At 53.4% G+C, this 25,370-nt stretch overlaps 9 protein-coding genes across 9 annotated transcripts; 5 read left to right on the top strand and 4 right to left on the bottom strand.

The window, feature by feature from the left end:
* Positions 1-530: 530 nt before the first annotated feature.
* Positions 531-2,366, top strand: A1O5_07825 (uncharacterized protein; the record flags this gene model as incomplete). The annotated part of the gene is made up of 1 exon (XM_007748413.1): positions 531-2,366. The coding sequence occupies one exon, from the start codon at positions 531-533 to the stop codon at positions 2,364-2,366; it is 1,836 nt and encodes a 611-aa protein (XP_007746603.1).
* Positions 2,367-3,115: 749 nt separating this feature from the next.
* On the bottom strand, positions 3,116-4,663 carry A1O5_07824 (uncharacterized protein; the record flags this gene model as incomplete). Its single annotated transcript, XM_007748412.1, has 3 exons — positions 3,116-3,796; positions 3,858-4,236; positions 4,347-4,663. 3 exons carry the CDS (start codon positions 4,661-4,663, stop codon positions 3,116-3,118), a joined length of 1,377 nt encoding a protein of 458 aa, XP_007746602.1.
* Positions 4,664-5,412: 749 nt separating this feature from the next.
* On the top strand, positions 5,413-7,086 carry A1O5_07823 (uncharacterized protein; the record flags this gene model as incomplete). The annotated part of the gene is made up of 1 exon (XM_007748411.1): positions 5,413-7,086. One exon carries the CDS (start codon positions 5,413-5,415, stop codon positions 7,084-7,086), a length of 1,674 nt encoding a protein of 557 aa, XP_007746601.1.
* Positions 7,087-7,170: 84 nt separating this feature from the next.
* A1O5_07822 (uncharacterized protein) lies at positions 7,171-8,228 on the bottom strand (the record flags this gene model as incomplete). Its single annotated transcript, XM_007748410.1, has 3 exons — positions 7,171-7,396; positions 7,452-7,679; positions 7,729-8,228. The coding sequence occupies 3 exons, from the start codon at positions 8,226-8,228 to the stop codon at positions 7,171-7,173; spliced, it is 954 nt and encodes a 317-aa protein (XP_007746600.1).
* Positions 8,229-9,820: 1,592 nt separating this feature from the next.
* Positions 9,821-12,151, top strand: A1O5_07821 (uncharacterized protein; the record flags this gene model as incomplete). The annotated part of the gene is made up of 10 exons (XM_007748409.1): positions 9,821-9,968; positions 10,027-10,129; positions 10,191-10,443; positions 10,499-10,566; positions 10,642-10,861; positions 10,920-10,955; positions 11,018-11,117; positions 11,209-11,463; positions 11,623-11,717; positions 11,798-12,151. 10 exons carry the CDS (start codon positions 9,821-9,823, stop codon positions 12,149-12,151), a joined length of 1,632 nt encoding a protein of 543 aa, XP_007746599.1.
* A 678-nt stretch (positions 12,152-12,829) lies between these two features.
* A1O5_07820 (uncharacterized protein) lies at positions 12,830-13,306 on the bottom strand (the record flags this gene model as incomplete). The annotated part of the gene is made up of 1 exon (XM_007748408.1): positions 12,830-13,306. One exon carries the CDS (start codon positions 13,304-13,306, stop codon positions 12,830-12,832), a length of 477 nt encoding a protein of 158 aa, XP_007746598.1.
* A 688-nt stretch (positions 13,307-13,994) lies between these two features.
* On the top strand, positions 13,995-16,085 carry A1O5_07819 (Atypical/ABC1/ABC1-C protein kinase; the record flags this gene model as incomplete). The annotated part of the gene is made up of 1 exon (XM_007748407.1): positions 13,995-16,085. The coding sequence occupies one exon, from the start codon at positions 13,995-13,997 to the stop codon at positions 16,083-16,085; it is 2,091 nt and encodes a 696-aa protein (XP_007746597.1).
* A 1,867-nt stretch (positions 16,086-17,952) lies between these two features.
* On the top strand, positions 17,953-19,738 carry A1O5_07818 (uncharacterized protein; the record flags this gene model as incomplete). The annotated part of the gene is made up of 5 exons (XM_007748406.1): positions 17,953-18,158; positions 18,217-18,290; positions 18,348-18,554; positions 18,607-18,763; positions 18,835-19,738. 5 exons carry the CDS (start codon positions 17,953-17,955, stop codon positions 19,736-19,738), a joined length of 1,548 nt encoding a protein of 515 aa, XP_007746596.1.
* A 1,481-nt stretch (positions 19,739-21,219) lies between these two features.
* A1O5_07817 (uncharacterized protein) lies at positions 21,220-25,329 on the bottom strand (the record flags this gene model as incomplete). The annotated part of the gene is made up of 1 exon (XM_007748405.1): positions 21,220-25,329. The coding sequence occupies one exon, from the start codon at positions 25,327-25,329 to the stop codon at positions 21,220-21,222; it is 4,110 nt and encodes a 1,369-aa protein (XP_007746595.1).
* Positions 25,330-25,370: the final 41 nt, after the last annotated feature.

Here is a 25,370-nt window from a genome sequence, read left to right as displayed (position 1 = left end):
CGGCTGAACGTGCCGGTTTCCACCAGGGCTATCCCAAAGCCGGTAGGCGCTATTGGCCCTACCCAACGCCATCCTTTCAGGCGCCTCTGCCAAACAGGTAGGTGCCGTCTCTTGGCTGTTACGTCCCATCACGTTTCAGGGATCGTTATGATCTGGTTAACCATCCGAAGTCCTAAATATGGGTGAATACAAACCTGAACACTTTTTTTACGTCAGCTGAACTAGTAATTCAGGAGGCGTACTCGGAGTGGAACTGTAGGCCATCATGTCTATGCCAAGCTTATGGATCAAGGCTACCGTTTCAATGAACATACTCCGAAGCGGTGAAGAGTACTCGGTATAGTCTTTGGGTGAAGATTGGTAATGTTCTGGAGACTCACAACCTCTTTGTCGTCGCAGATAGGAACAGGGGTTGACGCGGCATGGGGAACATATAATGGTGATAGGAAAGCACAAGGCGCATCGCTATTCAAGACTCAGATCACCACAACGAACACAGCTACAAGGTCTCGTCCAACATTGCCTCTCAAATGCCTGTTGCAGCCTATCGAGGTGCTTTCCACTTTGTCAACAAAGACGCCTCCAATTTAAACACAAGGGATGCAGATGAAGCCTTCTCGATCAGTTCTCACGTCACCAACAAGTACTATCATTGGGCCAAGAGCAATCGACAAATTGGCGGGAGTCGCGACACTTTGTCGAGATGCAGTCCTAACGGTATCGTTGATCCAGATGCATCAAAGGGTTTCGGTGATGCGGACAATGACGGCTATATCCGTTCTTTCAACGATGAGGCCTCCATCCGAATGATATGTTGGCAGCTGGGATCAGGCGCGAATCCTTCCGCCCGCAGCTCTGCTAGTCCTCCCAGCTCACTTGAACCTGCCGAGCAGGCATGCTCAAACAGGGAGAGCGGCGACCAGTATGTTAGGCCAGAACTCTGGCCCGGTAGACTGATACCAGAGACGTCCCCGACCTTGCCAAAGCAACATGATTGGAGTGCCCCTGACTGGCAAGCATGTCCTCGCTTTCAAAAAGAGGCCTTGGAAGTCTTCCGTGGCTTCTTCCTCTCGTTTAGTAGCATCAATGCGCCTAGCAATGGGACTCGCCAGTCCATGGAGCTTCGTTGGCGACATCGAGCAAAAGCTCTCGTGACAGATAAGAAATGTCTGCACGGCTGGTATGCAAGCGTCCTGACGCTGAAGGCACTGTTTACGCAACCGCAATTCTACAGCTTCCTCTACCCAATGGCCCTGAAGCATCAAAACAGGAGCCTGATGTTGCTGCGAGAGCACATCCGCCAGGACACGCGACCTTCAGAAAGCCTGATTATGTGTATCTGGTGCATTGCGTGTATGGCGTTCTACTCCGGTGATATGGAAGCAAACATGGCTCACGCGTCGGCGTTGTGGGAGGTCGTCGAGGGGCTCGGTGGGATCAATATGCTCAGCCTTGACACTCGGGCGCAGGTAATTCTTGCAGACAATGGTCATTCAAGATTCACACTTACCAGGCCGCATCTCGATTACACATGCTTCGATCCTGGGTCCTTCCAACAGCAACCCGATTTTGAGCAATACGGCTCCTTACTGTCCGATATGGAATTTCAGTTTCAACGCTGGGACGAATCATTCCTGCTGCCTGATGATGAAATATCCGACAGCCTAGAAAATTATGTTAACATGCACCGAGAATTCATGGCTGCGCATGCTCTGACCAGCAGGCTCCTTTGGGAGAGGAAGGGCGAGAAGTTTGTTGCTGCCATCTTCAGCTGGCTTCACCGACGTCGCGCAGCATTGAGTTCCTGGACGATGACCCTCTACTGCGACATTGTCGAGACCATCACCCCGCGAACGCGTATCTCCCGGGCGGTCCGTAGGCAGTTGCAGGCATGCATCTGCCTCGCTGTATCCTACGCCATGTCTTTTGTTTATGGCTTCACGCTCCCGCTGCAGAAGTGGTTGCTTTATATCCCAATCCAACATCTGCGTCCTCAGGTCGAAATGTTACTCACCTACATGGCCAAGCGCGGTACGCTGCCTTCAACAAGGGCAACATCCAGGACTTCTCCGCCTCCACTTGCTATCTCTCATCATGAACCCCTCTTCTTCCTCTTCTTCGTCGGTGCCTGCGCAGAACAAGTGTCGGACGAAGCGGGCAAGAGGCCACAACTATTGATCGACAGGAAATGGCACTCTACTCGATTTTGCGAGATGTCCCGGATTCTGGGACTCAGGACGTGGAAGGAAGCGCAGAGGATACTAAAGAGGTTTGTCTATGGAGATGGGCATGTGATGGATCGGTTCGTTGAAGGCTTATTTGAGCAGAGGGCCGAGTTGGGTCGCGGTGGAAGCGTTCTCGGCTAGTGAGGCAATGTAACTACAGGAGATGCACAGGTTTGGTAGAGCTTGGAGGTGTTGTAGCGAGCATCTACGTAGGGCCATTGATGATTCATCAGGCCTCAACTCGTTCAAGTTGTCAGTTGTGCAATTAAAAGCATGAAAAGAAACCTGCCCACCAGCGCACATCGAGCCCGTTGTTCTCGGCCCGTTGGGCGTGCAGTGGCGCGCTACGGAGTTAGGAGTAGTAACCACAAGTCGGTAACGCGCCAGGCAGCGCAGCTCAGGCGGGATGAAGGAGAGGAAGAAGCAAAATCCGGATCCTGGACCATACAAGTAGGTATATCTAGGTTCCTTCTACCTGTTTGCCGGTAGAAGTTGTTCCTTTCCTTTTTGGTGAAAAAGAAAAAAGCGAGAAGAAAAGAAAAAACCCCCCCTCTTTTCTGCGGAAACTTTTCCATTGGCCTCATCTGCCTATACTATACCTACACGAGTGCACCGGAACTGCGAAGTACCCACGTATCTCCCGTTCCTAAGGCTATCCCCTCCCCCTCTCTTAGCTCGAGCATGGCACTGTGCTCGACGACGAAAACGTGAGGAAGTGCGCTGGCGCAGAAGAAACTTCGCAAGCTGGATAGTGATCGGGATCGAGTTGCCTGGTTTGGATCTGCTGGCGGCGACGGCGGCAGCAGCGAAGCGAAGAACTAAAGCATGTCGGGTAGCCAAGTAGCCAAGTGCTGAGTACATATACGAGTACACAGGCCAGTGAATGGGGGCTACCATTCCAGAACTTTCAGCCTCGTCTGGTCGCAATCCAGCATCTTCGCGCAGATGCTCTTCCCATCCGATTCGCCGTCGCCGTCACTGTTCGCAGCGTCAGCAGAATTTGTCTCTTTGTTTCCAACTCTCTGTGCCGGCGGCCTAGCAGCCCAAATCTCCCTGCCAGCGGCCTCCTCCAGCGTAATCTGCTGTCTCAGCACCTTGAGCACCATGGCTTGGAACGCCTGCACGCCTTCTTCGTGGAAGGGGTGTAATGGACCGGCTTCGAAGATGCCACGTTCGAGGTTCGTTTGCACACGTTCGCAGAGGCCAAAGTCCTCGTCCACGACTTTCTGGTAGAAATTGATCATTCGCTGATGCGCCTCGGGCGTGGCGTGCGGCGTGTTCAGCTTGTACACGTCGTATTCCTGCCGCGTCGTGGTTGGCGAGGTCGGAAGGCTGCGCATCAGGTGCATGAATCCCGTCCCTGGGTTCGGGCTGAAGTGACCGCCCGGCCAGACGTGAGTGGCTGACCTGCCAGCAAAACGAGTCGTATCAAAGGCCGATGTGGCGAGGATGGACGCCTTGGGTTCGCTGAAATGCGAGATGTAGTGGTGCGGCGTGCCGGGTGAGACGTAATATGTATCAAGCGCGGTGGTTCTGGCGACATCTGGATGTGCCGTGAGACAATGGTAGCACTGATGGATGGATCAGCGCTTTTGCCCATGGAGAGACGGCTTCCACAGGCCGGTGAGTTACCTCATTGTAATTGTCTTGCATGATCTTCCAGTTGAACTTTCCTTCTTTGACCCACGTGAAATCATATTCGACCGCGTCCCAATCCACGCCGGAGTTCTGGAGAACGGCCTGGCGATCAAGATCCCCAAACTGCTCTTCCCACGAGATCTCTGGCTCCGGGCGCGCGTCCAAGTTGACGTAGACAAACCCGTTCCTGTCAACGTGCGTGTGGATGGGGAAGAGACGAATGTCCGAAGCGTCGAAGGCCGGGACCGACTCGGGAGTGAAACGAGGAGCTTTGGTTAATTTGCCGTTCAGCCCGTACGTCCATCCATGGTATTTACAAGAAAAGATCTTTGCAGTTCCACTGGTCTCGTGCACTATTGGGAAAGCGCGGTGTCTGCGTTTTGGCCCGTCATCGCTGTGTGTCAAGGGGTCCTTCTGATCGTTCACGGAGGGGAAGGGACAGTCTCCTGAGGCACAGGCAAGTTCAAGAGAACCTTGACCTACCTGCAGATATTATGGAATCCCACAATGTCCCCTTCCTTGTTCTTGACGACGACAAAGTTGAAGCCTGCCATTTCATACTGCACGTAGTCCCCGACATTGTCGTATCGGGCCTTGTGCGAGACCAGGAACCATCGCTTCGAGAAGATGGCTCGTCTTTCTAGGTGATAGATGGCTGGTAAATGATAGAATCCATGGGGCAACGAACAGCCCACGTCGGTGGAGATGGCCTTCTCTGACAGCCCTTTGATATGGAGTTGATGAACGACGTCTGCGGCAGCAGACCTTGTCCCATCATCGATCATGATGGGAGCCGGCATGTTGCGGGCGACTTTTGCTGGCCCAGTCGGTCCCTTATCTCGGCTCGCCTACCCAACCTACCTGACACCCACCGACATGGTATTAGAGAGAGTTATAGATATAGATATGATTGATGGGAGGATACTGTTTGATGTCGCCATTCGGCGTCTAGAGGGATTTGATATTTTAACTGTTCCAGGCAACTGAGCTGGTTCTCCATCCAGCTGCCGCAACAGGAGTAGAGATCCGTTATCAACCCACGAAACAAGGGGGGCAGCAACAAAGTACGTACGAGCATGTACACGCATCAGGCATCCTAACCTGTTATATCCCTCCCCCATTGACGCCTGCTAAGGGGAACAGAGGCGCCTCAGATTCGACCCTCCGGGGATGTCGTGCGTTGTCGAAAGAAGAAATCCCAAACGGCGCACATGCAGCTCAGCTGCTCCAGCCCACAAAAAAAAACAAAGGTCGATGCAACCCACGCACACGGCATGGCATGGCATGGCATGGCAGTGCGGTGGTTTCCGTGCCCGCCAAGGGGCCTCGAAGCCCGCATATGTCCTTCGCGGGGTTGATACTGCCTGATTGCCTCCTTCCATCCCAAAAGGTGAGTATTTTCTCGTGGGTGTCTGTGTCCGTGTCTGCGTCGGCTTGGTTGCTGGTTTGCTCGTGGCGACGATTCGGTCCTCTACCAGTCCTCGTGGCAGCACCTTCTTTGGTGGCCCTTACCACAAGATGAGTCTGCGTCTCTCTACTCTCGACCCAGATGAGCCCCGAGCAGGCAAAGGTTAGTACTTGCACTACTAGATGCCGAGGTCCCCTGTGCGGTGGAGAGAAAACACATGGACTAAGAAGTGGCTCTACAGACTGTCGAACCTGTAACAGGAGACGGATTCGGTGCGACAGATCGCTGCCGACATGTAAGAAGTGCGCGCTCAAGGAACTGACCTGCCCTGGCTATGGCTTGCGGATTCAGTTTGGACAGGGAGTGGCCAGTCGAGGCAAACTCACGGGCAAAACCTTGCCTGTCCTCGAACCAGCTCCTCTGGCGGCGGCTGCTGCTGTCCACACCAGGGACAGTCCCAAAAGCGTAACGCCCGGAGAATCCTCAGATTCACGCGATGATGGTCTTGATGCCTCAATGCTGGCAGGAAAGAGCGAGCCAATCACGGTACCATACACGCTTCGGAACGCCTTTCAACCCAGTTTCGACGAGTCCGCTCTCCACAATCCCTTTGCGCTAAATCTCGATCCGTCATCGTATGCGCTGTCCCAGTATCTACAAGGCAGGCCGGTCAGACAGCTCATTAGCTATTACGATCATGTGGTGGCCACGGTCATGCCCTGGGTCGATGGGCCGGAGAATCCATGGCGGACGCTGATGCTTCCTCTGGCGATGCATTCGCCCTCGCTCCTTCTCGCCATACTGGCACTCTCGGCCGAGCATTATAGTTCCAGATCCGGGTTACCTTGGCCCATGAACGATGGGTTTGTCTCCAGCAACTACCGTGACAAAAGCCTGCTGCTTCTCGCCGAGGATCTGCGGACAGAGGTATCGGAACATGCGAGCGTAGCGCGTCACGCTCGAGCCAGCGGCATATTGGCAACCATCTTGGTTCTCTGCAACCTCGAAATGATTCGGAGCGACTCGGCCACATGGCGTGTCCATTGGAAGGCCGCCAGGACCATTACTCGGCGCTGGACGGCCCCCCACCTTGCATCCATCGTTCTTGACGATACCTGTCGGTTTCTGGTCAAAGAAGCCTTTGTCTACGATGTCTTTGGCTCGTCCACCACGTTTGGCGACGACGACCAGATCCCCGGGTCCGTCTTGGCCGAAGAGGACGCGCAGGTCTTTACGGATTGGCTGCAACTGATCCAAGAAGTGACTTGCGCGGAAAGATGGCGCCACCGCGTTGCCTCGCCCAGTGCAGTCTCGCCAGGGCTGGCAAATATGCGTGTCTTGCAGGAGCGGTTCGATTACGCACGAAATCGTTCTCTGGAATTTAGCAAGACACTTGATTTTGGCACCGCGGGATTGCGGAGCGACTTTGCAGTGCTGGTTGATATTTTTCACTACGCTGGACTTGCATATAGCTTCCAGGCTCTCCTCGACCCCCAGGACTTTGCTCCTGCAATAGAGACCTGTGTCAGCGGAGTCATCACCAAAATCGCCAACATCCAAAACAAGGAGGCATATCAGCACGACCTGGTATGGCCTCTGTTTGTCGTCGGGACACAAAGCAGGTTTAACAAGAACACGCAGGCTTTTGCCGAGGCTAAGCTCTTGGAGGTGATGAAGTCGACCGGGTTCTCAAATTGCTACCCGGCGCTGGAGTTTCTGCGACGCTTTTGGGATAGTGACCCCGGTGTGGCTGTGGATTGGATGCAGTTTGCTCGACAAGAATCCAGTCAAGGTCTCCATTTCCTTGTGATCTGAGGTCTTGATGCCGGATCTTGAAGAAGACAAGCGCTTGGTGGGCCAGGGTCTCCGGCAACTCTGGAAGCTGCGTGCGTTTCTCAATCACATATCGACCGTCTCTTCATCCTCGACGCCAAAGAGAACTCGCATTGGGTCTTGATACTCCATGAAGCCCAGAGCAGGACGGCTGATCCCGTATCCCAATAATCTCTGTGCTTGGGGCGGCAGTCGCTTGGCCTTCTCAGGGGGTACCATAAGGAACTGATTCTCGGCTGGGCGGTAATACGGTTTGCACAAGAAGATGCCCACAGTTTCACGAGCTTGATCCCTGTTGCCTAGTTTCAGCCGGGAGTTGGTTTTCCACCTGCGAGGCCACGACTTACTGGGTGACATTGGCCCCTCCGGCATGATAAAGATTACCGGCGAAGATGAAAGCATCTCCTGGTTCTAGTTCGGCAGGAATCGCCTCGTGATCATAAGGGCAGCGATCTGGACCCCAGAGATGCGAACCGGGAATGGCAATTGTTGCACCATTCTCTGCCGTTGTCTTGGTCAACGCCGTCACGCAACCCAGCATCATGGGCATGTCGCAATTGCGCGTGTGATAATCGCTGCGTCAGTCAGCAGTAGTCTGGAAGACGTGAAGCAGACGTGGCTTACCCGTCGTCGCGGTGCAGGGCCTGTTGCCTTCCACCCGGGTTTACTCGGAAGCCGACAGTCGAGGATATTATGGGTTTAGCAAATACCGTCTCTTGCTTCTGTCCGTTCCAGTATGTATATGTGGAAGAGATCATCTTGTTGGCTATATCGATATATGTGGGGTTCATTGCTAGTTCAACACAGCCGTCGGAACGCGCCAGGAGGCCGGTGGCTCTCTGTGTCGTGTGCGGGAAGAAACCTGAAGGATCAACTTTATCTGTATCGAAGTAAGGCTTCAGCTCGTTCTTGATTTGAGCGGCCAGTTCCTTGGAGATGAGGTTCTCCACGACAACACCGCCGTCACGTTCAATGATCGATACGAGGAGCTCCGTCGTTGTGGCCGGATTATTCGCATCAAAACGTGCCAGAGTTGGTTTGCTCGCGTCGCCATTGATGGCACCAGTGGCCTTCTTTGACACAACAGGCGTCTGGGCAATGTCCTCGACAGCAATGGGGGCCATGGCGTCTAGGTGAAGATCCCTTGACCGGGTAGTAGATCTAATGAAAGGAGAATAGCGACAGGTCTTTGATCCGGAAGAGATCGTCGACAGAGTTCGCAACGACTTCGAGGCTGCAGGGCGAAATGCCGATAGCATCGATAGAAGAAAGGGTGTCTTCTGTACAGCGCGCGCGCTCCGGGGATTCATATATAATCTGGTATCGTGACGTTGAGAGAAAGTTCGACTTCTCCTGTCTCCTGCCCAGGTCGGAACAGCGACGAGGCTAGCCTCGATTCATGGGTCTCCGTACCACTCCACGTCTCTTCCCAGTAGGATATTCATGTCCAAAGAAAGCAGGTGACTTGAGAACGGAAGGGAAACCCCCAGAGGTTCTGGCCCGCCGATGGGGAACTCTCCGTTGGATAAGCAGGAGGACAGATTTGTTTCCTGGGAATATGATACCTCAACAGGCTGGTAGATGGAGACAAAATGGAGAAATCAATGCATATCTCGAGGACATTGGATGAGCTTCTGGTGCGAGAAAAGATCTCACCGGCGGAAAAGAAGGGGACCTATTGAGTCAATCCCTTCTCCGTTCAACAACCATTCATCCATCAGTAATAATACAAGTCCAGGGAAACTTCGGCAGCGAGGGACTTCTCCATCCACCAGCCTCATCAGGCAAGGGACGCACCGCCAGGGGGGGGCTTGTCCACAACCCAGCCCGGGGCCAACCCGGAAAACATGCCCGTACCTGAAGCAGCAAAAGGTGCCCCGACAACTGCAGAGTCACCGTTGGTTTTATGTGTGTTGTATAGATGCGAGAGATGAGGAAAATCACAAAAAAAGAAAGTATGCGTTGCTAGTGGGGAGATGGCTGCCTCGACTCTCATACGAGTGGCTGCTCAACCATGCAAGACGACAGAGAGAGCGTCCATATTATCGTCAGACAATGGTCCCCTTTGGCTCCGATCCAGCTCGCAAGCCATCGAGCCCTACAAGGTAAACTGGCCAATGTGACCCGTCCCTTTTCCGTATGGAGAGTTACAATCAAAGTTTCACGAGACGTACGTTGCACAAATCTGGTCCCGGCGATAAGGAAGGGCAGGCATATGCGGCACACACATACACACACACACACACACACACACACACACACTACCGAGCATCTAACTATCAAACACACACAGCCCTTTCGCGTCTTCTCATCAACGGACCTTTCGCCAGACTATCCAACATGCAGACAGACTGATGTGTCGCGCCTCGGTCTGCGATAGTGTGCATGATAAGCGTCGTGCATGCCCAATGGGTGTCAGGATTTCGACAACGGATCCTCCAGACACATGGCTTTTACAAGGGTAAAATGGCACTGCTCGTCGACTAGCCTTGCGAGAGGGGGGAGAAATACTTGGTGAACCTGCACTTCCTCCGCAGGAGCAGAAGCGAAGCTTGTTAAACTTAACATCAACTCCTATTCCTCCTCCCCCGACTTCAAAATGCGTCCTTCTTGATCTGTTGCTTCTCGACGGCGAGTCCTGTCTGCAAGCAACCCCAGTCTCTGTCTCTGCCCGAGAAGTGGTGGATCTTCTTCCTCTCGCCGACAGTTCAACAACATGAAAGACCAGAAGATTGACTATGTGGCGGAGGACCTGGACGCGATGACCACTTTGGAGGATGCCAAATCGGTCGACAGCGATGATGCCCTGTTGATGTCCATGGGCAAGAAGCCCGAGTTGCGACGCGTCTACAATTTCTGGACGTGTAAGTGGCGTGCTGCACGGGTTCGTGGGAGCCATGTTTGCTTACCATCTGTCTCCAGTGTGCGCATACCAGATCATGATATCGTGCAGCTGGTCATGTCTGGTGGTCCTCTACTCCACCATCTTTGATGTCGGCGGCCCTTTTGCTCTGATCTGGGGCACGTGAGTGGCATCGAAATCTTCTTTCGAGGGATGTGGATTATTTTGACAGTTGATATTTCAGTCTCTTCGTCGCCGTGGGCCAGACCTTGTTGATGATGTCTCTGGCTGAATACTGCACCATTTGGCCTACGGCAGGCGGTCAGCAATACTACGTCCAGGCCGTGGCTACGGGCAAGCTTCGGCCCATCTTGTCATATCTGGTGGGCTGGGCTGTCATCGTCGGCGAAATCAGCACCGGATCGAGCTGCGCCGTCAACAGTGCTCAGATCATTGCTTCCTTCGTCGAGGTCACACACCCGGATTTTGCTTGGAAGGTCAGTCAGTTTCATCCTCACCAGAAAGAATGGACACTGACAAACCACCGGATAGCCCTGGATGACATGGATTATCTATTCGGTCTTTCTGATCGGTCCGATTGTCATGAACTTGAAGCAATCGTACGTGCCGTCTTCTCTTACTACCTATGACCCTTTCGCGGAATTACGCCTTTGCTAATTATATCAACCTCGCAGATGGCTTCCGGGAATGAACATGTTTGGCGCCATCTGGACAATCGCGGGCGGTGTTGCGTGGGCCATCGTCTTTGCCGTCATGGCGCCGAAACATGATGCCAAGTTCATTTTCACAAAGTTCATCAACAACTCTGGCTATACGAGCGCCGGTTGGGTCTTTATCATGTCTTTTTATTCGCCCATGTATGGTCTTTACGGCACTGATGGCATGATGCATCTTGTATGTGTTGACCAGCCCGGAGAGGAAATTTGTGATATGCTGATACGGGAATACACAGGTCGAAGAGATGCGGAATGCCTCAAAGGAGGCCCCTGTGAGTCTCTGCCCTCCTGATGATGCCTTCTGTCGATGATTGCAATTGCTGACACGGTCTAGCGCGTGATGGTCTGGTCGATGATCTTCTGCAGCGTTACCAGCTGGCTCGCCGCGCTCCTGATGCTTTGGACGGCCGGCAATTGGGAGGAGTACATGCTCGGTACGAGTCTCTTCTGGCCCTCCTTATCCCCTTCCACCTCCCGTCCTGCGCGCACCGACTCAAAGACTGACATTATTCTTTACCGCCACAGCGTCCCAACCGTACATGAACTGGTGGATGGACATCTGCAACAGCGTGTACGGCGGCGGCATCTTCTGCGCGCTGATCATGATCGGGCTCAACTTTTTCATCATTGTCGGCACCAACAACGCGGGTTCTCGCCTCGCGTGGAGCATGGCCCGTGACAAGGCGTTTCCGTATTCCGACTACTTCGCCCATGTGAGCGAGAGGTTCCACATCCCGCTGAGGGCCATGATTGCCATTTTGGTCGTCGATTTGGTTATTGGTATGTTTTCCCTCTGCTCCCTCTCGCGGGGGTGGTAGTCGCCTCGATCTTCTACCCCTGTGGCCTGGCGTGTATATATATATATATATGTGTGTGCGTGTGTGTGTCTGGATACGGTGATGCTGACCAGGTGCGTCTTGGTCTGTTCCGGCTACATAGGTCTCATTGTGCTCGGGAGTGACCTGGCTTTTGAATCGATCATTTCTGGTGGGGGCGTGACTTTGCAGATTGGCTATGTGACGCCCGTTATCGTGGTATGTCTGATGGCGCTTCTCTTCCATCCTCCCTCCACTTATATCCACACTCTACCCATACTCACACACATCCTTTGTAGGTCCTCCTACGAGGCCGCAAAATCCTCCCACCGCGCCCACACTTCGACCTGGGCAAATGGGGGTACCCGATCAACATCATCTCGGTGTGCTGGTCACTGATCATCATCATCATGTACCTTTGCCCGCTGTACGTGCCCGTCACGGTCGCCACCATCGACTACATGAACTGGTCGTGCTTGATCGTCGGCGCCACCATCCTCTTCCCGGGCATCTACTGGGTCTGGAGAGCCCGGTTCAGATACATCAAGGAATCAAACTCCGTGCTCGAGGATAACGTCGTCTTCATCGACGGCGTGGCCGTCGCGGGTGCGAAGGCCTTGGTCGGGAACGAGACCCAGCGGACTCTCAAGTAAGGTAGCTGTGCAGAACAGGCATATTATCGGTGTGCCACAGGTATGTGAAGTTACGGAAGGGTACAGTGAGGGAGGGATCGTTGGATTGAGACCATCGGCATGGACGGCGTAGCATACCTAGGTATTTCTTTCTCCGGAGTGCGGCGTCCATGGCGGATGTTTCTGGCGTAGAACGGGCAATACTAGCTCGAGCAAGGGTGCAGGATTAGGTTCTGCTGATTTCCCGGCGGGGGGTGCAGTGTGTCCGAGTGTCTATATGTTTGTATGTATGTCCACGGACAAGCAGAGCAAAGACCAGTTTCTAATTTTCTGCGCCGAGGATATTTATACGAGCATCCGAGGGTCGCTTAGATAGTGAGGTGTGCGATTGTATATATAGCTGTACGTGTGTCCTGTTTTCCACATCGTACGGTCAGAACATTGTACTCTTTGCAGATGGCCAGCCAACGCCTGCCCAAGCAGAAGGAAACGCCATTCACCGGCTCTCGACATTCGGTCGCCGATCAATCAATCAATCAATCAATCAGTCAATCAATCAATCATGGCCCTCGATGGACACCATCGTCAATACCCCTGCGTCAACGCTTTTGTGAAATCTTTCAACCTTTGACTTTGCATCTCCTGAACCCGGCTCTGCGCGCTCCCTGAAAGATTGTATGAAGAGAAACACTCAAGCTGTCATAACAAGACCGCGACGGCCAATGTCCAGGCAAGATATGCCAGCATGTTCGCGCCTGCTCCAAAGCTGGCTGCACCATTCCCACTGGTAGTGCCTGTGGCTTTTGCTGCGCCGACCGTGGCGCTAGCCGCTGTATTTTCTGCCGAGGGCTTAGGTTGGTCCGACAAATCGAGACCCAGAAACAGAGTCTGTGCGCAGAGTTTCGGGAGACTGTCAGCGAATGCGAGTTGCTGGTCCGAGGGGCAAGTGAGGACACAGTTGATCAGCGGGTCGTTCGAGGGGGCGTAACTCTCGCATTTGCATTGATCGAGCGCGGAGCCGGTCTCGGTGCCATTGCAGTGGTTGATGATGGGGTAGGTGCCGATGCAGTTGTCGACACATTGGCCGAACTGGGTGCTTGACTGGGCGTGGATGAGAGACGGGAGCAGGGAGGAAGAAAGGAGGAAGGAAATGAGATAACTTAAGCTCGAGGGCATCCTTGGCTTCCAATCAAGAAAGGAATTTGCTTGAAGAAGTGCGAAGGCAACGCCGCTGAGTATCCGCAATGTCTGGGTGACTTCAAGCGGCAATTGTATGTCAGATGAAGACGAAGACGCTGGGCCATATTTGAGCGACAGACGCAGGTCGTACCCGGCATATCTGACTCAGGTCGGGCCTGAGATCCCAAATTAGGAGCCCACAAGGCTGAGGCGGGCGGGCGGTGCTCAGCTCGCTAACAAAGGCCAACGAGAGTTGGCGGTCGGAGTGCGGTGGACGGGCCTCACAACGTAGGAATCATGAATGGAGAGGTTGTAGGATGGCTGGTATTCGCGATATTTCATTTTGGATGATTGATGCACATGGCAGGAGCCGAGATGGCTGGCTCTCATGTCCTAGAAAACAGATGCGCTGTGCTCGGCGCAAGTGACGGAGAGGAACTGCAATGAGGCGGCGCAGCGGAAATGCAGGAAGGAAACAGAAGGAAACGCGACGTCATTGCAGCGGCCACCGCGACGTCGGAATTGGTGAGCAGGCTGCTTCATACTGCTTCATACTGCTTCATACTGCTTCATACAGCTTCATGCCTGCTCACGCTGCTTCACACTTCCCTCCTCGCCTCTTCAAGTGATCTTCATGGCTCAATCATAGAGAAGCGCCTCTTGTCGTCTCACTGCGTGTGTCTTGATGCGTTCCTTTTTCCTCTTTGGCCGCTTCTGTGGCCGAAGGCATCTCGGCCTCTTTCAATTCGCGAGCCACGTGCGCATCCCGCGGCATCAACAATCCTTCACCCGATGGACCAGAAAATACAGCCTCAAAGACCCTCGTCAGCGGCGCCATCCCTCCCTTCTGGCCGCTGCAGCCGCTCTTTCTCCAGCAGCGTTCATTCAACTGGGGGAACAGGATGATGGTGGCAAGACGCGGGAAATCAAAATGTTGGAGGTGTCGAGGGAGGAGATCAGCAAGAAAGTTCCCGAGGACGTCTACGGCTTTCATCGGTTCTACAAGACCATCGTCTACGTGCTTGACCAGTGGATCTACGAACCCATTGCCACGAGCTTGCGCTTCTTCCATTTGGTCGTCATCTTCGTCCCCGTCATCGTCACCGTTCCCGCGGCGTTTCTGGGTCCGAGAAGAAAAGATCGCGATAATGAAAGAGCCGGGACGGTCTGGTGGTATGGCTTTCTTGTGAAATCTATGGAGAGAGCAGGGCCTGCCTTCATCAAACTCGCTCAATGGGCTGCGTCCAGGAGCGACATCTTCCCTGCCGAGATGTGCAGGCAGATGTCCACACTGCATTCCAATGCCCCTGCTCATTCTCTCCATCATACCGTTAAGACCATCTGTGAAGCATTTGGCGGGAGATCCTTTAACGAGATATTTCAAGAGTTCGATGAGAAGCCCCTCGGCGTCGGCGCCATTGCGCAAGTTTACAAGGCCAGACTAAAGCCAGATCTCGCAAAGCTAGACGACAGCGATCTGGAGGCGCAAGACAAACACAGACTCCGGCATCGCATTCGGAGGAACGTCGATGCCCTTGTCAAGTCAAGCCCCCAGAGAGTCCCTTCGGCCTACGTCGCCATTAAAGTCTTGCATCCGAAGGTGGAACGGAACGTTCGCCGAGATCTCAAGATCATGGCCGTCTTTGCCGCAATCATCAATGCCATTCCAACTCTGGAGTGGCTTGATCTCCCCAATGAAGTCCACAATTTCGGCGAGATGATGAGGCTGCAGCTGGATCTCCGCATTGAGGCCGCCAACCTGACCATTCTTCGAAAACATTTTCAGCATCGAACTACCGCATGGTTTCCTGATCCATATACGGATTTCACAACTCGCACCGTCCTTGTCGAGGAGTTTGCTCAAGGTCTCCCGCTCGCAGCTTTCCTAGAATCAGGAGGTGGCCCGTTCCAGAAAGACATCGCAAACGAGGGGTTAGATGCCTTCTTACACATGCTTCTGATAGATAATTTTATTCATGCCGACCTGCACCCCGGTAACATCATGGTCAACTTCTATAAGCCAGTCCATCCGGACGTGGGGCTAGATGTCAAGCTACCCACCTATATGTCCCGACAAGACGCATCCCAGCCGGCGACCGCTTCCGAGACCGACGAGTCCGAGGCAGTTTTATCGCGGCTGCGACCCTACGTGGGGAAAAAGAAGGAATGGCGAGCTGCCCTGGAGCAGCTTGACAAGGATGGTTACATACCACAACTGGTCTTCATCGACACAGGCCTAGTCACAGAACTCAACGCAAAGAACAGGGCCAATTTCTTGGACCTTTTCCGCGCCATTGCCGAATTCGACGGCTACAAGGCTGGGCACTTGATGATTGAACGATGTCGTCAGCCTGATGCCGTTGTCGATGGCGAAGTGTTTGCCCTCAAGATGCAGCATCTCGTTCTGGCCGTCAAGGGCCAAACTTTTGCCTTGGGCAATATCAAAATCGGCGACGTTCTTTCGCAAGTCCTCGGAATGGTAAGAGCCCATCATGTGAGGATGGAAGGTGACTTTGTGAATGTGGTCATCTCAATCCTCCTTTTGGAGGGTATCGGACGGACACTAGATCCAGATCTTGATCTCTTTCAGAGTGCCTTGCCAATTCTGCGGCAGCTCGGGTCTTCAGACCCTGGAGCTGTACTCAAGAGTTTCAAAGAGGGCGACTTCTCTTTACTGAAGATCTGGGTTGGACTCGAAGCCCGAAGATTCTTCCAAGCCAGTGCAGAAAGTGTCGAGATGTGTGTCAAATACGACTTGCTGAGTCCTAATGTGTGAGCGGAAAGCGGCAAACGACCGACATGTCTAATCCCTCTCGGGCATTTGCTCACATCCAAATGATCAACACTTTCGTACCAGCCACACTGTACGACAGCGACCAGATAAAAACTTGGCCACTCCACCTTGGCGTCTGATGCCGACCTGGCATACCGAGGACGGATGGTCTCCTCTGTGATTAAACACAAGGCGCCTCGGCACTGAGGAAGATATCTCGTTCGGCAACTGCCTTTCGCGGCTCAGTCACGAGACATGGGCGGTTTCCACCGTAGCTTCAAATGGACTTTCTTCGGCCACCCACTCCCCTTCTGGTCTGATCCTTGAAGGCTCCCCCCAAACTGGAGTCGAGGAGGCGTTCAAATAGTGAGGGTCATAAAAGGTGACAACGCAAGCCAAAGTGAGAATGTCTGCCTGTTCAAGCTATCATCCCCGTTGAGCGGAACGATTTTTCTAAGCAGAGTTATAAGGTCGCTACTCAGTATATACCGATTCCCCGGCCCCCCAACTCAGTTCCCCCGGGCTGACATGCACCGAAGGGGCTGATAGCCGGTCTTGCCAGTGCCGACTGTGGAGTTCCCCAGCAATCACCCTTTCGAGGCGGTGGGTTGGGAAATGCGCGATTGCAGCCACTGGCTTCTCAATCACTCGCACCAACAATTAGCCTAATGTATTCTCTAAGCAGTATTAATTGCTTCTTGACGATGAGCCAAGGAAGGCTTATAAACAGACTCGATAGGCTTTTGCATCTTTTTGCATGTGGCAAGAGGGAAACTCACCGCTACCAAAGCCGTGGTTTGCGTTTGGGAGGCCGTTCCCCAGAAGCCTCAAGATGACTCACCTGAGGTCTCCGCCGGTTCCGTTATCTTCCAGCGTGCGCTGCCACGCGTGAGGGTCGCATTCCGCATCGCACTTCGGTAAATGCCCCTGTGGATATCTATATTCTATATCTATCACGTTAGGAGTTGCCACAACAAGGTTCGACGCCGTCGGAAACATGGCGATTCTACTCAGGCACGGGAATTACAATAAGGCCGTTCTGGACTACTCCCGCGGCATACTTTGGGGGGCAAAGGGACTCCCCCGTGGAGTCTACGCGTTTGTGGGGGAAGGGCCACAGTCAACCAGTGGTGCCAGCGCTCGGACACGGATCGGTGACGGTTTCCAGACCGTGTGCCAATGCTCAGATGAACCGGAAGAGTGGGCTGCGCCTGGGGGGATTGAATTTAAGTTAGTTTGATACGCTTTCCATTTAACTGTGAATGGAATAGGCAGACGGATGTACCCCATTTGCTTTCTGGGGAGTCGAGCTTGGTGCTCTGGGAGCGGGTGGCTTTGGATGGGCGGAGATCTAGCCATGGCCACCTAACCATACCACAACTGTGACCCCCCCCCGAAGATCGTTCCATGCAGTCACCCTGCTTCTGTTGCATCAGATGAACACGAGCACACCAAACCTCCAGAGCTCTTGTTCCGTCGGAATGACACCGGTGTTTTACCGTTCAAGCTCTGTTGCCCAGCTGCCCAGCTGCTACCTCCGGCCTTGTCTTGACAACCTCCACAACGTCAGCCCAGAAGTGGTGCAAAGGCCCTGGCTTTTCAGCGACTGGAGCGACAGTATGTAACAAGGGTCACAAGTGGCCGACTCGCCGCTTCATGGCATGATCGTCCCCACGATTTCTCCATCTCTGCGTGGCAGGACGACGGGAGTTCGCTTCCAGGAGACTGGGAAGGGTGGCCACATGCAGTGATGAAAGTCAGGTCCGCTCCTTTAAAGGCATGACGATCCCTGCACCTCCCCAGCTCTGTTCTTTTTCCTCTTCCCCAGTATCCTGTGTATCCCGAGTCGTCGCACTGGTTCGTTGTTCAAATGGCTGATATCAAATCAGGAGGTGCTGGTGTGGTGCTCGACCACGATGTCCTCGGCGACAAGGCTGTTCTCTCTCACGATGAGGCCATGCATTTTGGCGCGCTTAGCGAAGAGGAGCTTGCCGTCGAGAAGAGACTGGTCCGCAAGATCGATCTCCTGATCATGCCGTTGATTGTGCTGGTCTACTTGATGAACTACATTGATCGGTAAGGCCATCCCACTCACAATGCTCTCGAACCTGTGTGGAACTGACGGGAAGACCAGAAACAATTATGCCGCTGCTCGATTGCAAGGCCTTGAGGATGATTTAGGCTTGCATGGTGATCAGTACCAGACTGGTATGGTTGACTCTCCGTCGACATGTGCTACAACAAATTCCTGACAGCTCGACCCAGGTCTTTCCATCCTCTTCGTCAGCTACATCTTGGCTCAAGTGCCATCCAATCTCTTGCTCAATCACCTCGGCCGGCCTTCTCTATACCTGGGCTTCTTTGTATGCGCCTGGGGCCTGGTGTCTGCGTTGACTTCCCTCGTCAAGAGCTATGGCGGAATTGTCGCCTGTCGTTTTATGCTTGGATTGGTCGAGGCACCTTTCTTCCCAGGTACGGTGGCTTCCTCTCCACGGTGGAGGACGAAAAATGCTAATTGCTGAAGGTGTCCTCTTCTACCTTTCTAAGTGGTATACTAAGAAAGAATTGAACCTACGAATGTCCATCTTCTACTCCGGCTCCCTCGTTAGCGGTGCATTTGGAAATCTCATCGCTGCGGGTATCCTGAGCGGCTTGGCTGGCAAGATGGGCATGGCAGCATGGTGAGTAATTGCAGTGCATAAGATTGCCTCGTTCTAGCTTGGATTCCTTGGACTTACGTTTCTTCTTTCAGGCAATGGCTGTATGTCATCGAAGGCTCCATCACATGTTTCATCGGCCTGATCATCATATTTGTCCTCCCCGACTTCCCCAGCACCTGGAAGCGTCTTCCATCCGACATGAAACATGTGGCCAACCGCCGCCTTGCGATCGAAGCCGCCGAAGCCGATGTGGACGAAGCAGGCGGAATGTCGCAGTGGAAGGGGTTTAAACTCGCCATGACCGACTCCAAGACCTACATGCTTGCCATTGCCTACATGTGCATTACTGGAGCAGCTGGATTCCAAAATTTCTTCCCTACTCTTACGGCCACTCTCGGCTACAACCACATCGTCTCGCTCCTCCTCTGCGCCCCTCCGTATTTGTTCATGGTCTTCTACTCCTTCGCCCATTCCGTCTTTTCGGACCGCATGGGCAACCGCTTCTGGTTCTTCATGTATCCGATTCCGATCACGATCGTCGGCTGGATCATCTTCATGACGACCGACTCCTTTGGACCGCGATACTTCAGCTTGTTCCTTATGAACTTCATCTTTGCCATGAATGGCACTTGCTACGCATGGATCGCTTCGGCCATTCCGCGCCCTCCGGCCAAGCGCGCCGCAGCATTTGCCTTCATCAACTCGATCGGCAACTCCGCCTCGATCTGGACACCATACACGTACCGCGACCAGGACAAACCGTACTATCGTCTTGCCCTCGGCATCAACATTGGCCTGCAGGCCGTGGCTGCCATCATGGGCATCAGCATGCGCATCAAGCTCACTCGCCAGAACATGCGGTTGGAGAGGATGGAGAACGAAGACGTGCCGTTGACAGAGCGCGATCTGCAGAAGCTGAGGAAGACGGCCGACATCGAGGGCATCGATCTTGCAGCGGCGAGACGGTTGCAGAAGGGTTACCGGTATATGATCTAAGATCAAAACACCTGGGAACGATACTCCTCCCATCTCCGCTTGATGGCAGCTAAATTGATTGGATCAGGCGTTCGTTCGTTGATTGATTGATTGATATGGAGGCAGTGGAATGAATAAGTTTCAATGAGCATGCCAGGAGGGAGCCAGGGAGAAGATCAACCGGGCAGGCTCGCATCTATGGGTCGTGTGCATGAATGAGGTGTTCGAAAGACCTCCAGATTGATGTAATAAGTCGAGTCTAATTCCGGAAATGGCGAGCTATGTAGCCAGTCAGTCAATCAATCAAAAAATCAATCGATTTGTCTTTTCGGTTCTCTTTTTTTTTTTTTTTTTTTTTTTTTTCGGGGACAGGTCGTCTGCAAACATACATGCACCTCATAGCTCTCTGCCTTTTAAGGTCCTGCCCCGCCTCCCTTGCATTCCAGCATTGTTGTCCTGTCCTCTCCAGCATTCGCGGACTAGACGCACTCGTCTGTTATCGTACCTCCGTACGCGGCAGGAGGAAGGTAGGTAGGTCCCCTTGGCCTCGTCCGGAGCACGAGGTACCAAGGACTTTTACTCTGTTCTAGTCATTGTTTCCTCTTGCTAAACAATAATAGTCCATTTCGACAACTGCTCAGTTCCTGTTCCGGGTGGCGTGTAGAGATAATAATAATATGAACACGAAGTACTCTATACGGAATACATATACACGCATTCAGTCCATCTGTACCATCTTAAGAAGACCACAACCACGCCCAGCAAAACGTGGCCGTTCTCTCCTTCAAACCCATGTCACTACTAATAATGAATGTCTCATTCTCTGATTGTGATCTCCATACCTACATACCCACCCATTTACCAACCCCGCCACCGCTCACCGAGTCGCGAGACTCACATCAACTATATGTGTGTGTGCGTTGGATTTTATTGTTTGCCGTATATCCTCAAACACAGGTAGATAGATAGGTCCGAGACGCCTGCTTGGAACGGCGCACGCACTTTGAATTCAGGTGGCGGCCGGAGCATACCAAGATTGATCCACAACGGCAAGCACACACAGTCCAACAAAGTACTCGGTAGAAATATTCTTTTCCTTGCAGAAATCAAAACCAAAACACAGTATAGCCGCCCATAGTCATGTTCCGTGGAATTCGGAAGGTGTTTGAGAAAAAAAAGAAAAAAAAAATAGAAAAAAGGAAAGCGTTCCAAGTCGTCGAATAACTCACGCGAAAAGAAAAATATATCTAAATTCCCATTTCAGCCGTCGCAAGTTACATTTCCAATTTCCCGTCAAATAGTTCAATCGTGAAAAATTCAGCTTTTTCTGCTTTTCGAGACTCCAAATCGCGTAATGAAAAGCACATTCGCACAAAGGTGTATTGTTCGATAGTTAAAGGTGTAGATGACTTGGAAATATGGTGTAGATAGTCTGTAGAGTAAATTGTAGAGTGGTTTCGAGACCGAGGAGGAATGGATTTCGAGGTCGTTCACATTCGACATCAGAACATGCCGCCGTCTTGGTGAATGCTTAAAGAGGTCGCGCTGCGGTTGGGAAACACTGGCATCGCTGGGCTCCGGAGCTTTTCGTGGCCAAATTCCAACATCATGGCTTGGTTCCGGGCGCGAGCAGCCATGCTTCCACCCTCGCTGCTGATCTTTCGCAGGCGATTCCGTGGACGCGGCGGAGGTTTTTGTTGCATTTGTTGCTGATCGATATAAGCTTGCTGGGCAGCACTCATGGGCAGACCTCCGCCACGACCTGGAGATTCAGGCATTGACGGCATCTGAGATGCGTGCATCCGCGGGCTGGAATATCCATCGGGTCTCTCGGTCATGGTATTTCCACGACGGCGTGGGTTCATAGATGGAATTGGGGGGCTTGCAATTTGACTTGGCCTGGGCCCATTTGGCAAACCGACCAGGGGAACCGAGGAAGTGCTGGAAATGAATGTTGGTTCCGAGATCATACCTTTGGTGACGGATTTCTTGCGGCTTCCTATTGGGGTGGACCGGCCCTCGACAGGTGTGAAGCGCCCTGTAGGCGGTTGCTGAGGTAGAGGACCTGATGGAGATGGCAGAGCAGAGAGCACGCCGGAAGCTGGAGTGGAGAGACCAGGCGACATCCCAGGCTGAGACCCCAAGGGGCTGATGGGCGAGTGCGGGAAAGGGGGACGTGGAGATGGCCTTGGTGCTCCCATCGGGATCGGACCCGGTCCAAGTTGAGGAGTTCCGCCCATTGTCGGTGTAGCAGCACGCCCATCGAAATAGCCTGCTGGACCGGGTCGAGTTCCACTTGGTTGCCGATTCGACATGGCCGAAGCAGACCTCTCATAGGTGCGTGGATCAACTGGGGGAGGACCACGTGGAGGTCCCCGGGGAGGGCGAGGGCCAGGATAGCCATGTGGTCCATCAGGATGACCATACGGGCGTTGCTGCTGCTCCCGGTGTGATGGTAGGTGAGGCGGGCCTGGTCTACCATATCCGGCTGGTGAATATGGCGGTTCGTCTCTGTACCGACCTCCTCGGCTTCTCGACCTTTCGGTTGCCTCAGACTCGGCCCGATCACGCCTCGCTCTCCCAGCAGTTGGTGTCGCGGAGCGTTGATAGAGCCGCTCAGGATCTTCAATCGAGCTGCTCGGATAAGGTCCAGGACCCGGTCCCGGTCGCGAGAACCCTGGTGTTTGCCGGCCACTGGGGGGTTCAAACTCGGCGGGCCTTTGCCTGGGGGTAGGTCGATTTCCATACTCGTCGTATCCTTGGTCGAAGTCGTAATCCCCCCTTGCTCCCATGTTGGGTGATCGTCCCATAGGTTCTGATTTCGGAGCAACGCCTATCCCAAGCATCTTCATAGCTTTAGGCTGGGGCTCGTTGGCCCGAGGTGCCAGAGATGTTTTGCTGGTCTTGTGACGAAGCGCGTGTAAAGCCTGTGCAGCAGGATTTTGGCGATCTTGGCTTCGAGAACGTTTCTCGGCTACTGCAACTCCCTTCAGACCCTCTTGAATTCTCTTTGCGCGCTCGGCCAGCTCGTTGCCAAATTCTTTCTGGGTCTCTGTGCTCTCTCCACGATGATGGGACAGCGTATCGTAGGGCCATGGTCTATTTGCGGGATGTTGCTCTTCGCCCGGTCTGGGGGCATCATCACCAAGAATCTGTTGCGTCTTGCTTGCGGCTTGGTGTCTATGAGATATTGCCTGCCCGAGAATCTGTTGTGCTTTCTGAGACATAGCAGGTATAGCTTCATTCTGTACTGGTTCTGGGGGGCTTCGTACAGTGCGCTGTGCGTTATCAAATTCCCAAGGATCACTGTGCGTGCTTTCCGGGGGGTTGGTTGTGCGAGCAGTTGAGGCAATTGACGACTCCCTATCGCGAAGAGACGCGAGATAATTGCCTGGTTGAGTAGAAACAACAGAGGGCTCTCGCTCACGTATAGATCCTCGATAATTGCCGGTGGGAATGGAGGCAATAGAGGGTTCTCGGTCGTGCAGGGTGCCGAAAGAGAAACTCGATTGATATGGAGGCTGTCCCGGCGACGGTGGAGGCACCACGGAGGACCTGTCGCTGTCATGCCTCAGGTGAGTCCTAATCAAACCACTCAAGCCGAGTCCGGTGGTTGGGCCCAGGGTTGGTGAATCCTTGGCATTCGTGTGAGAGGACCGATGAAGTGAATCTGAGGTGTCTGGAGTATCGTGTGCAACCGAAGGAGAAGAAGTGTCGGCTGAAACATTGGACTCAGGTCGGGTAGACTTGACAATGCCCGAGATATGATCCCCAAAATCGAAAGCTTGCGATCCGTCACGGAGAGCTGGATGGACATCTAATGGAGCAAGCCTCGGTGCTGGCTCATACCTGCCCAACATGGGGCTATCGGCTTCATCTTCATCGCTGCTGTGAAAGGTGTCGAAAAAGGTTCCCCTAGATGCTGGGGGCTGCTCCCTGAGTGACTTAGACTGCAATAGCACGGGGGCCACGTTTGCCTCGGCCGTTGTGGATTTCTGTGTTTGAAGTGTCGAGTACTCTTCGTTTTGACGCTTGATCAGTGCTTCAACTTGTGCTTGGACCTGTGCTGGATTGACCGAGGAGGCTGTGGATTGTGCTCTTGACCGAGCAGGGACCAAGATATCACCAGATTCTCGGCCACGATAGTTTTTGAATGGGGAAGTTGGATTGCTGGAGAGAACAAATCGACCGGGCTCGTTCTGCCGCTCCGTTATCCCAACATAGTCTGGACTATCAGAGGTCGGTGGTGATATCCTGCCCCCGTGCATTTGCAGTTGTCTTTCCTGGAATTTTTGCTCGTCAAATTGTTGCTGCGGTCGATTGAACAACCCCATTGCGGTAGCCTTGCCACGATCATTCGGCTGAAGACTCTGTTTGTAGATCGGTCCATCGTCTTCGTCGTTCGTTGGAGAGGTTGTTTGATATCTGCGTGGATGGCTGTGGGAGCTTTTGAGACCAAAGTCGAGCGAAGCCAATGCCTGCGTCTGGAGAGCTGGGGGTGGGCTTCCTGTTCGGAAGGCGTTTGTAGAGAATGGAGAAGCTCCATGAGCATATTTGTCTGCAAGATTGCTGACGCTGCTTGACTGAAAGAGTTGACGGCCGTTCGAAGGAGACATGGGAAGCGGAGGTTGGGCCTGGTTGTCTGCACCGGGCAATCCTTTCCGAGAGTCGGATGAGAAATTGCGTTTTAGCAGATTTTCTTCACTGTCATATTCAGAACCATGCATCCTGTTGTTTGAGCCGGCGCTTGTGTTACTTTGCCTCGGATGCGGCGTGTCGGATACGACTGAAGTCGCGGCTGTTGAGGTGCGCCGATTCGAAGGCCCCGAAGCCGTGGACGACGTCGTTCCTCTGCTCTTGCTGAATCCAGTGGAAGGGGTGTTGATGACGCTGCTGTGATCCGGTTCCTCAACGCCCTCACTTGTTGGCCTTTCGCGAGATTCCTCGCGATCCTGTTCCTCCCGGGCCTTGAGGCGCATCTGCTGATACGGGGACAATACAACATCGTTCTGGTACACGTGCCTTCCAGATGTCAAGGGTACATGGATTTCGGTCAAGTCTTTTGACGAGCCTGAACCGCTGGCGGTTGGAATGCGATACATCTTCTGTCGGCCGCCAAAAAGATTGTTGCCGTCTGTGGGCCTTGGCCTCGCAAGGACAGTCCCGGCATCGTCGCTGGCATATCCAGTCCCTTCGGAAAAGGAGTTGGAGCGATCCTCGTCAGAGAATGGTGCCCTGAACGTGGTCTGGATTGATTCAGTTTCAGCAATATCGGTCAAGGGATTGTGGGAGAACAAGTTAAGCCGGGAGGCTCTCTTGGGAAATAGAACGCTGTCGTCGCTGGCCTTGCCGACTTTGGTGGTTGGGTCATCTTGCTCCCGAAGCATGCTGAAGCGAGCGGACAGGCCTGGCATGAGCAGACTAGTCCGAAAGTCATTTGTGTCAGGAAGCGCAGTAGTAAGATCAATCTCGGGCTTCGGTTCCACCACATTTTTCTGTTTTCGTTTTAAGCTGCGCGACATTTTGGTTGGCAGTGCCGGGTCCGAGGATGCGGCTGGAGGAATGATATACGTATCATCCTTGGCCTTCGCCTTCTTCTTGAAGACCGCCATATCGGACGTCTAGGAAATGGTGGGAATGTAAAAGGAGCGTA

Source organism: Cladophialophora psammophila (genome assembly GCF_000585535.1).
Source record: "Cladophialophora psammophila CBS 110553 chromosome Unknown aczJe-supercont1.12, whole genome shotgun sequence".
Taxonomy (NCBI): Eukaryota; Fungi; Ascomycota; class Eurotiomycetes; order Chaetothyriales; family Herpotrichiellaceae; genus Cladophialophora; species Cladophialophora psammophila.
Note: the sequence above shows the minus strand (reverse complement) of the source record. Positions and strands in the feature narration are given on the sequence as shown.